At 42.3% G+C, this 11,746-nt stretch overlaps 1 protein-coding gene across 2 annotated transcripts; it reads left to right on the top strand.

Annotated features, from left to right (window-relative positions):
* Positions 1-405: 405 nt before the first annotated feature.
* On the top strand, positions 406-11,028 carry polr3e (polymerase (RNA) III (DNA directed) polypeptide E). Of its 2 annotated transcripts, none has more exons than XM_079334189.1 (21): positions 406-667; positions 1,435-1,529; positions 2,417-2,467; positions 2,569-2,646; positions 2,739-2,854; positions 3,033-3,115; positions 3,364-3,471; positions 3,720-3,769; positions 3,864-3,983; positions 4,150-4,235; positions 4,616-4,660; positions 4,755-4,846; positions 5,229-5,349; positions 5,746-5,827; positions 5,922-5,981; positions 6,854-7,011; positions 7,307-7,368; positions 7,458-7,906; positions 9,370-9,447; positions 9,897-10,019; positions 10,100-11,028. In XM_079334189.1, the coding sequence occupies exons 2-21, from the start codon at positions 1,491-1,493 to the stop codon at positions 10,154-10,156; spliced, it is 2,058 nt and encodes a 685-aa protein (XP_079190315.1). In that variant the 5' UTR covers positions 406-667; positions 1,435-1,490; the 3' UTR covers positions 10,157-11,028. The 2 variants fall into 2 exon arrangements, with proteins under 2 accessions (XP_079190315.1, XP_079190314.1); XM_079334188.1 differs by lacking the exon at positions 406-667 and adding an exon at positions 806-1,160.
* The last annotated feature ends 718 nt before the right edge of the window (positions 11,029-11,746 follow it).

Genomic DNA, 11,746 nt, shown 5'->3' with positions numbered 1-11,746 from the left:
ATCGAGAAAAAAGTAGATATCTCAAGAATAACAATAACATTTTATTAGAACTTTTTATTTTTACGACTTTTTTTTAATCAACGTTTTAACTTTTCTTCTAGACATTTTTGACATCTGTTCCTGACTGATTTTAATTCATTTCTTTAGCATTTAGTTTTTCATTCCCGACATTTGGATTTTATATTACTTGCCATAATCGTTTCCCATACGAAGTATTGGTTTTAACATTATTGTAAAATCTGCTGTAACATTACATGAGGTAGCGTGGCCGAGCGGTCTAAGGCGCTGGATTAAGGCTCCAGTCTCTTCGGAGGCGTGGGTTCGAATCCCACCGCTGCCATAAGCTTTTCCTTCACCGTGTTAAATGATTCGCCGGGTATTAAAAGGTGTCTGAACGACCTGCGTGTCCAATGCAATAAAGGCGCTTCATAAAAACAATGATACAAAAAATAAATAAAAGAAACGAAAAGGGGCACCACGGTACGGTAGTCTCGCTGTGCATTGTGGGCACGAGCTCCTCCCCACGTGTCAGTGTGGAGCAGAGAGTCAACATGGTACCTCAGCAGACCTCCACAGACGGACTGAGTTAGTCTGAACTGCTTCACCTCATCTCTGGGCTGTGTATGAATGAGTTAGCTAAAAAAAAGAACTTCCGTGAAGTGTGCAGGTGAGAGCTCAATTTATTTTAAAATAAATTTTTATTTAAGAAAGAATAAATCCAGGATCCATTTAAACTAAAGTGTGTTATTTTGGTTAACACGCCGAGCTAGCCTCCGAATGCTAGGCTAAGTAGCTTTGCTAGGCAACGTCTCACCGGCTACCTGTATGTGAGCTAGCTAGTTTTACGTTTTGTACAGAAAAAACGAGTAGGTTTATTTAACTTATTTTCTTTTACAAGTCTCTTACACTATTATATGCGTGGATTAAACTCGACCAGCATTGTAGTGCAGGCCTGTGTGTACTCAATGATTGGTCCAGTCGTGCTAGCTTTGCTAATCAAGCTGACGTGCCCAGTTATGACAGGAATAACTTGTTTGTTTACAGTATTATAGTAATCTCTGAATCTATTCAATGTGTTAGAAATACTTTATCAATGTGTCACAGTCTTTGTTTTAAAGATCACTCAATCAATTTAGGGGGATTTCATTGTCTTGCATCATGTGAGTTGTTCCTGGTTGTGTCAGATATAACATCACTAAAACAAACTGCTTGAGCTTTTATTATTGACTTGTTTTGGCTTGTACATTATTATCTGTAAAGGTGTAACTTCTGGGTATGTCTTAAAAAACCCGACAACCAAATACTAATGTCATCTAATCTTATGTAACCTTGATATTATGCTTCATATTGTTCTTGTTCAGACTGACCCAGCAGCCTGTCAGCTGACAAGTCTGGGTTTGTTGCAATAAATAAATCTGTTACTTTGTTTTCCAGGTTGGATCTCTTCAGATCTGCTGCAGCTCCTCTTCTTTCATCTCCCTCACATCAATATGGCCAGCGGGGATGATGACGACCCCATTATAGAAGAGGTACTTCAGAATAACGCTGCAAATATTCCAACCCACATCAACTTAAACCTGCCGATGAAATAAGTTCATATTTTATTTCTCTGTCATCCAAAATTTAAAAAATCAATAAGCCAGAGCATTTCACTGGATAATGAGATCAACATTGTTTATTAATTTGGACACCAGTGTTATTCTGCTTTGTTGTTTGTGTCAATTTTGAAAGGAGAAATTCTTTAACATCCACAAAGCTGTCTGGATGGTGCAGATGTTAAGATAGTGTATCATGTTATACCCGGAGTCATGGAGATGCTGCTCAGCTGGGAAGCATTTGAGCCAAATACACTGCTTTTCTTTATTGTAACGCGCTGTGCTGAAAGTTGTACCATTTATTTAATTATCAGACACAACTAAAGATGTTTGAATTTTCATTCATGATGCTAAGTCGGTGAATGAATAACGGCTGATACAAAGCGCCATTGTGTGTCCAATGGATTTGAGAACTTAAATATTAATTGTTTAACTTCACAGAGAGACTTGTGTGTGAGTGGCATGATGAGGGATATGTAGTTCAGAAAGAACTTGTCTATTTGGAACCAGAAATTCTCATTAGCTTGCTAAATATTGACATGCGGCAAAGAGCAGAGGTCGTACACGCGACTACTGCGACAATGTCTCTATACTCACTATATGGGGCGTGCAGCTTAACCACCCATCACTATCTTATTATTAAAGTTTGTTGACATCAATAGTTGCCAGCTGCCTGAGGAAATGATCAGATTGCGGCCTCTCAGCAAAGATAAGACGCATGATAAAACACACCCAAGCACAAACAAACAGTAACAATCACTCACCTCTCTGATATTAAATCCAATCAGAATCACTCTGATCAATGTTTCTTTTTCTTTCAGATTGATGTTTACCTCGCCAAAAGCCTTGCAGATAAGCTGTATCTGTTCCAGGTGATCTTTCCTTCTATTTTAGATTTAAATGCTTTGCACCTTCTTTAAAGGCCGTTTGTGAGTCACCGACTAACAACCCTCTTGGTTTTTCTGTGACACAGTACCCGGTCCGACCCTCCTCCATGACCTATGATGATGTCAACCACTTAGCAGCCAGGATCAAACCCAAGCAGCAGAGGGTGAGCTGAGCAGCAGTTTTCTTATTTTATCTTCCAGGACTCTTAAAAAAGAAAAAAAGTTTAATGTATTTTTTTCTTTATCCGTCACACAGGTGGAGTTGGAGATGGCAATCAACACAATGAGTCCAAACTACTGTCGCAGCAAAGGAGAGCAGATCGCTCTGAATGTGGACGGCACAGCCTATGACGAAACCAACACCTACACAGCGTACGTTTACGCTCATCACACGAGGAATCAAAATGACATCTTCATCAATGTCATCTTCTCATCTCGCTTTAGACAAGAACGTCAACAGATGTCATGTTCTTCTTTATACTGAAGATCACAGTGAATAGCTGCCTCTGCGTTCACGTCTTAATGTGAATTCTTTGTTTTCTTTCTGCAGGAAAATGATGGACAAACAGACCTTTTCCTCCATTCAGGCCACCACCAACACGTCCAGATATGCTGCCGCTGTGTTTCGCAAAGGTGTGACCCGCACAGCGTGCTTGTGTTTTATTTGTCTATCCTACTCTTTGTAAATAAACAAGTGTGTTCACATCGTCCATGTGAACCTTTATCAGTGGGGACTTACTTTATCTTATCTTCTAGTTTATGTTACACCCAACTATTTAACTTCCATTACACCATGTTCATCATCACAACGTACTAACATGGCGTCTCAGTTGAATGAGTATAGTTTCAGTTTGGGATCTTTTGATTGTCTGTGTCGACAGGTGAGCTTCACGTCACCCCTCTGACAGGAATCCTGCAGATGAGACCCAGCTTCTCGTACCTCGACAAGGCCGACAACAAAACCAGAGAGAGGGAGGCTGCCAATGAAGGTGCCTGCAACTTTTTTCTTTTTTTTTTAATTAAAAATGTGAGAGATCAGCTAAGATCACCTTGGACTCTGGAATCATCTAAATGTCTTTTTTTATTCATTTCTTACATTCACATTTTTTTAAAATACATGTTTTGCTTGTCTTTGGGGTAAAAAATCACTCGGGTGTTTTCATCAGATGTTCAAAAATCGATTAAAGTATTGACAAATATAATGACAGTTATATGACCGGAGACTTCATGTCTGCAGGCGGTGATTCTTCACAGGATGAAGCTGAGGAGGAAGTCAAGGCAATAACGGTAAAACCTGATGGTGCACATCCGCTCACTAACAAACTAACCAATGAGGACACATTCTTAATGCGACAATATTAACCTGTCATTTGTTGTCCAGGTGAGGTTCGCTCGTCCCGAATCCGAGCAGGCCCGTCAGAGGAGGATTCAGTCGTACGAGTTCCTCCAGAAGAAGCAGGCGGAGGAGCCGTGGGCTCACCTGCGCTACCACGGAGTCAGGGTGAGAGAGCAGGGATCCGATTTCTAAACCATTTAAGTATTGGCATGTTTGTTTTTTTTTGGTTGGTTCAATTCTGTCTCTCAAGACATTGTTGGCTGTCGTTGTGAAGTGTTTGTATCGCCTAAGTCTTGACCCTGTTTAGTTTTTTGTTTTTTTTTAAATCCAGGATAGTCGCTCGGAGCATGAAAGACAGTACATGTTCTGTCAGTCGGTGGATGCATCAGAGAACTCTGAACTGGTCAAAACTCCAAAGTGAGTATCGATAAACAACACTTGAATAGAGTCCCTCCTTTCATGTCTTTGGCTTTGTAGTCATTGCCCTATTTATTTTGTTTCACTATTAAACAGCATGTACAGTGTTCATGTGTTTACAGCACTCACTCTTAATCATACAGCCATACAGATGCAAAGAAAATACATAATTAAGCATTACAACCCATTCGCTCTCTGAATCAGGATGTCAGTAAACAGACTGCCTGCCTTGTGACTGTTTTAGGCCTTGCTAACTTCTCCAGATGCAGTTTTGTAAAATAGAAACTCATCTAACAGAGTTTAGATCTCTGGGTTCACCTCTGGTTTTGCTCATAGTTCCCACTTCACTTTCTCACCTCGTATGGGTCTTTGTCTTGTAGGGAGTACCTGGCCATGTTGATGCCTCCTCTATCAGAGGAGAAAGTGTAAGTATTCTTCACACCTCCCACTTAACGTTCTGAGAGCCAAATGACCTCACATATCTTCAGAGACTTTATCCCCTGTTTTGAAACCCATCAGTATCAAACCTACTGGTCCCAGTAATGTGCTCTCCATGGCTCAACTCCGCACGCTGCCACTCGGGGACCAAGTGAAGACCCTGATGAAGAACGGTAGGCTGATGACACGTACATACAAAACGATCCAGCATCTGTCAGGAGGTCTGCAGTTTCTGCTTTTAACAATTCATGTTTGTTTGTTTTTTTGGGGTTTTTTTACAATTCAGAAAGCAGCTCAGTTATCGGTCTGTTTCCATGCAGTTTTTGTTTGAACCAGGTGGGGGCAACAAAGCATTAGAACTGATGCCAGGCAAAAAAACTTCTCAATTCCAGAAATAGGACTTTTTTTAATAAAGAAGTGCAGAATTCTCCTAATCTTGAGTTTTCCTCAGACTGTTGGATCTTTTTTGAAGGCTTGTTAGAGTCACTGCCTCGCTCAGCTTCTTTGACTTCCTCTCACAGAAATGTTTCACGTTTTCTCTCCTCTTCTCTTCAGTCAAAGTGATGCCGTTTGCCAACCTGATGGGCCTGCTCGCCTCCGGCACAGACTCGACTGCAGCGCTGCGCTGCATCCAGCAGGTGGCGCTGCTGGTTCAGGGGAACTGGGTTGTTAAAAGGTGAGAGAACAGCTTCAGTGTAGCTTCATTTAAAAGTCCCAGCAGATTCAACACAGATTGAAACCTGTTATTCAAAATGACCCACCAGAAAGCCCTTAATAGGAGACTTGTTCTTTATCAAGTCAAGCCAAATTTATTTCTATAGCACATTTCATATGACAGGCGGAGGGAGACTCAATGTGCTTTAACACAGAAAAAATAACAAAGATGTACAACAGTGACATAATGTAAGAGCATAAGAGATAAAAAGGTGCTACATATAAAACAAAGAAAAAAACAAAAAAATAAAACATAATAATAATTAAAACCTAACTGAAAGCTTTTCTGGTTTATTATGTTTATGTTGATGAACTTTGTGGTTTGTCCGGTGAGCAATAGTTCTGTTTGTCTTTGCAGTGATGTTCTGTATCCGAAGAACACCTGCAGTCCTCACAGTGGCGTCCCGGCTGAAGTGCTCTGTCGGGGCAGAGACTTTGTGGTGAGCTGATTTTTGCCACCTTTGCTCCAAACCTTGAACAGCGTGCGGCCTCGTGATGCGTCAGAGTGACTCAGTTGTTCTCCTTCTGTTGCAGATGTGGAGATTCACTCTGGAGCGCTCTGTGATGAGAAAGGAGATCACAGCCATCATCAAAGTAAGAACCACTGCGGCTCGGTGAAGACGTTTGAACTAACGCTCGCTCGTTTCGTACATTAGTAGTTGTGTTTTGCAAAGGATTTGTTTTTCTTATTTGACTAATTTTGACTGCAGGAAAATCAGATTTGTCTCAGATCAGCCGTTTCAGACCGACTTCTCGTTTGAGTCGGAGGGATTAAAGGGGATATGCGTGTCCAGACATCGCTGACCAATTTTCATGTGTTGCCGTGGATACAATGTGACTGTTGAACTCAAGGTCACAACAACAGTCACACTGACAAGTCCAAGTAGACGTTTAATGTCAGTATGTGTCCACAGACGTTAGCTCTGTTAGTAGCACATGGAGAGCTTCATGCTGGTGTCGAGGTCATAGTTAAAGCTCTTTATTTTAACATCACTGAATTAGGACGATCAATCCGGATATCATCTGAATGTGCCTCAAAAAAAAGATTCATGTCCAAGTGTCTTGAATGTTCGGCACGTTTGCAAAAAAGTTGTTTCTTGAAGTCTGAGATACTTGACGCTTTTTTTCATTTGTCATGTCTTTAGCCCAACATTGATTTATTTATTTATTTTTTAAGTATGTCTCCCTTATTAGATGATCATCAGTTGTAAAAGTGAACATGCTAAATGAATCACAGCATAGTGCAGGATGGTATAAATGTTTTTTTTTTTAAAGGCCACATTGATCTTAACGTCTGCTTAGAAAGAAAATAAAAGTCCTTCACTTTAATAAGACTCTTGTCAGTCTGTGATTGTTCAGATTGATCAGGAGTGTTTCTGAACTCCTCCTCGTCTCCCCCCGAGGCTTCAGTCGTTACTTTCACGGAGGCAAAGCGAACTAACACGTTCTTCCTCCTGTGTTTCCAGCTTCCTCCGGAGGACGTTAAGGAGTTCCTGGAGCATGTCGCTGTTCCTCGAGTCAACCGGGGCTGGGAGTTCCTGCTGCCGACTGACGCCGACTTCATTAAGAAACACGCAGACGTGGCCCACAGGCAGCACATGCTGTGGCTCGGCATCCAGAGCAAGTAGGTCACTGTGAAGCTGCTTTATCACACACGCACTCCGAAACATTTCTGCAGCGCAAATCCAAACTGGAGGGGAGGCGGCAGAGTCTGACACTAGATGGACAGTTTGATGATCGTATTCACAGTTCAAGGTGGAGCAGAAAAGTTTGAGGTACACGTTTTGTGCAGGTGTGAAAAACCATGACAGAAGCAGGACACTGTTTTTTTTTTTTTTTTTTTTTTTTTAACAACAATATCTCAAAGGAGTGCGCTCTCATTTTTTCAATGTGTACAAACCTATTGTCTGTCCTTTAAGGTTGGAAAAGGTCTTCAACTTCTCTAAAGAAGATTTCATGCCAAAGAGTTCATCTCAGCCTGGTGAGTTCATAGTTTTAACATCCACCTTTTAGTGCATTTAAAATAAAAAGGATTAAAGTTAACTTCTTTAGCTGATGTTTGTTTTCCAGATCTGGTTCAAGTAAGCGGTGAGCAGCGTTTAAAGATGGCTCAGGAACGTGCACAAGACCACCGCTCGTCTTTACAGAAGGACCTGGATGCAAAAAGGGCGGGAACCAGTGTCCGAATTAAGCAGGAGCCCATCAGGGAGGACGAAGCCATGGACACGTCCTCTTCCTCCTCCATCACCAACGGTTCTGTCAACGGTTACCCGGCCTCCAGCTCGCCGGGCTTCGATCACACTAACGGCAACGGAGCCAACGCGTCGTCTCTGGAGCTGCAGGACTTTGTGCAAAAGACTTTCAGGAAGCATTTTGTGCTGACGCTGAACGAGTTCAAGAGGCTGCTGAACCTCCACCTGGCCTCCATGCCGGTGAGTCGCAGCGTCTTCCACTCCATCTCGGACCACATGCTGCAGGAGGCCATACTGCTCAGCCCGTGCAGACAGATCATGGTGCCTGTGAGTATTCAGAGAGGACCGCTCTTCCTTTACCACTGTTATAACTGATGTTACTTTAAGGCAGGGCGGGAAGTACGACTTTAAATTATCATCGGAGGGTCCTTTTTTTCATTTTTTTTTCATGTCTGTTCCTTTTAATGGAACGACGTTCTCTCCTCGAGCTCTTTAGTGTTCTCTTTTCAATTTACTAGAAAGTGCTAAATCACGTGTCTCCAGATTTTTACTCCAGTGACCACTTGTTATCAGATCTCGCTTCACATGCTAATCAGCACAAAGCCTCATTCACCTCCATTAGCCTGTAAAAAAAAACCCATCAAAACTGTTTCATCTTTGCTGAAGTTGCATTGAGTAGTTGTTTGTGAATCTTTTGATAAGCGTTACTTATGCCGACGTGTCCTTCAGGAGAGGAAGTAACGATTGGTTGGGTTAGAGTTCGGTTCATGCTCGCTCAGGTGGAAAAAGCAGGATTAAGGCTTCCTCTGTCTCATCAGGATCTGGGATTATGATCCTCTTTGTCCTTTGTGGATGCCCTGCTACTCAAGTCCCAGTCTAGTTGAAACCTTCTGTGTAAGCTGAAGGGTGTGGGGGGGGTCCTCCTCGCTTCAGTTTGAATACACCATACGCTATCAGTTTTCCTGAACAGAGTAACGACATTAACGGTCGTGAGCGCTTTGTTCTCTTTAAAGCAGTCGATGCAGTGCAGACCTTCTCGGGTTGCCCCGGAGTTCCTGCTGCCACCTGATATACCCGTGTGTTTGTAGTCTTCTCTCCATGTTTAGAGGCCACTTTTAAGGCTTCATCCAGATGGATCAGACCTGTTTAGTTGTTTATTTTAGCTGGGTGTGCTGTTTGCTCACAGGGCAGGGAGTGGCGTCTTGTTTTCATGAAGCAGCCAAGATCTCCTGCCAGGTCCTGGCTTAGGTCTTATCCAATCTGATTCTCTGACATTAGAGGATTTTAGTCTCTTTAGGGGGAGGGGGAGTGGCTGGACGCCATCTTTGTTATGCAACCGATTACTGGCCTCAAAGTCAAGCTGATTAGTTATCAGAGAGGGACTGATCAGGTTTGTTTGTGTGTGAACTCAAGAGACTCTCTCTCCCTCTCTCTCTCTTTCTCTCTCTCTCTGCATCACCGCTGGCCTCAGTGTTCAGACGTCTGACAGAGATCAGGTCTGTGGCCCGGCGTTTGGGCAAAAGATCAAATCATGTCTGAGAGGAAGCACAGATTGACTATGAATTGTTAGCAAAAAATGTCACTTGTCACTTTTAAATCGAGGCTCCCTGTGGATACACATGAACTCCCTGTGTTTGTTGTAGGTACATTTGTGCAACTCACACATCAAAATGAACGTGTTAAACAGAAGCTTTTTCACTCCTCTTCCTGATTCGGTGTGTTAAAGGATGAAAGAGCTTTACACTTCCACTGTATAGTTTTCTAACGTCACCGTTTGTGTCTGACTTCAGTTTCCGGCTCAGAGCAAAGCAGCACCCGATGAACAGAAGGTGTTCGGTCTGTGGGAGACAGGAGAAGATTTCGACAAGGTAAGAACCCCCGATTCACATCCGTCTCCTCTTCTGACACGTGACTCACCACAAGCCTCAAAGTCAAAGCTGCCGGGCCATCACAGACTGAAGAAGAAACCACGCGGTGTGACGCTTTCATGATTGGCTGGTTGCATTACTGCAAAGCAACACAGATTAAAAAAAACAAAACAAAAGTAGGACACTGCTGTGTTTGCACAGTTGACATGAACAGGCTGCAGGCTGTGTCTCTCTCTTCCTCTCTTTTATAATGATAAAACAGAATGTCAGAAATGGACAAGAAGATCAACACCACACTCGTCTGTGTGCTAAATATCAAGCTTCAGCTAGCTGATAGCTTAGCCGAGCTTGGCGTGATTGTTGAAAACAGTAATAGCAACTAGTAATATTTCCCAAATGTAAAACCATTGTTTTAAATTCTGTATCTGTTTCTTTGTTTCCTCCTGCAGCAGCGTCGGCTGCTGTACGACCTGTTTACCAAGAACTACCGAGTCAGGAGGAACATGGTTCAGGCCAGACTGGCTCAGGACTTTGAAGATGTCTCGAAGGCGGACATCGACCGTCTGCTCAGTGTAAGAAGGGTGACAGGTCTGATTGAATTTGTATTCAAATTATTTGTTTTTCATTCATCTTTGTCTGTCTGTTGTTCCAGGAGTGCTGCAGCAGCCACGCAGGGATGTGGTACCTAAAAGGAACCATACAATCATGACGCTGAGAGCCTGCCCCCCCCCACGCACCCTGTGATTACCATCAGCCAATCAAATCCTTTCCCAGGTGTCCGGTGGGAGGGCAGAGAGACAGATAAGAGCCAATCACAGCTCAGAGGGCGAGCGGCTTTTGAGAACAAAGCTTCGCAAAGTGAAACTCGTCCTGGATGAACAGAAAACACGAGCACTCTGATGCAGCGCGCAAGAGAACAACTCCTCTCACACACACACACACACACATACATACACACACACACAGCTGTGTGACACAGAGTGTCTGAAGGGAAAATATGAAGAAAAGATAAATATATTTACGGTTTATTGATAGATTTTTGGATTTAAGATCTCATGTTTGATTATTTCTGAATTAAACTTTTACCACATCAGGATGGTGTTTACGATTGAAAGCAGCCATTCCTTAAAGTGCTTTATTTTCACTCCAGGTTTAGGAAACATCTCCTACTTTATTGTATGACTAGAAAAAAAAAACAGTTTGAGGCCTTTAAAAAAAAAACAATAAAAAAACTAATTTCTCCACCTTTTAAGTACACGATTCAAAAGGTTGTGCATGAAGTTCAAATGATCCACTTATGTGATGAAAACATTTGAAGGCACTTAAACAGATGATGCAATGCACAAAAAAAACAGCAAACCGAAAATGTAAAGTTCGAAAAAAGAAGGAATGTCTCCTGAACTTTCCCAAATCTTTCTCCTGATATGCAATCACTTCCTGTTTACGACAGTTTTGGACCTGGAAGCTGCTACATCCAATGTGGCTCTTCTCGTATGTACTTACTCAGATGTGTGATGGCTGAAATATGAAATCTGAAGTGAGGTGGATTAAATAAATGCTTTCGAGGTTTTTCTGGTTGAATGTGACGAGTTTGTGATGTTTTTTTTTTCTGTAGGAGAGAGGCTGATTTTGATAAAGGCCAACAAAGATTTAATTTGTTATCAAAAAAAAAAGGAAAAAAGAAAAGTCATATTTTGAGCTTCAATCTGTTTGGATTGATTCCATTTATTGGGAAGCTGGACCATCCTCTTTGGATGAAGGGGGAGTTGTTGCTATGGATACGCTGATGTGTCGCCATTTGCTGCTATCTTGAGCCTCCATCTTAAAGTGCCTCTGTCTCACAAAGGATTCAGGACAAACTCCAACACGACGAAGAATTAAAAAAAACTGGTTCTCATTGAAACACTTAAAAGACAGTTTAAACTTTAAAAGAGGAAAATGATAACATGTTTTTTTTTTTCTTTTTTCATTTGTTACTTTGCTCAATAAACATTGTAATGACAGTTGTGTGAAGTGTTTTCTTTGTAGTCATGTGGAGGAACACGGTGTAAACGGGACCTGAGGACATGCAGTAATCAGAGTGGGGCTGCTCCTCTGGGAGCGCACCCGATCTGGAGGTTCAGTGCCTTGCTCAAGGGCACACATTTTCAGACTTGGTCCACACGGGGACTTTTTGACTATTCAAATCACTTGTACATCACAGGTCACGCCTCCGCACTCGCAGTAATGGTAGAGGCTGCTGTATAAAGTGATCAAAAGTAACTTCATTCCATTCGTACGCCACAGACGAAGCGGCAGG

This window comes from Symphodus melops (assembly GCF_947650265.1).
Source record: "Symphodus melops genome assembly, chromosome: 21".
Lineage (NCBI taxonomy): Eukaryota > Metazoa > Chordata > Actinopteri > Labriformes > Labridae > Symphodus > Symphodus melops.
This window is presented reverse-complemented; position numbering and strand designations above follow the sequence as displayed.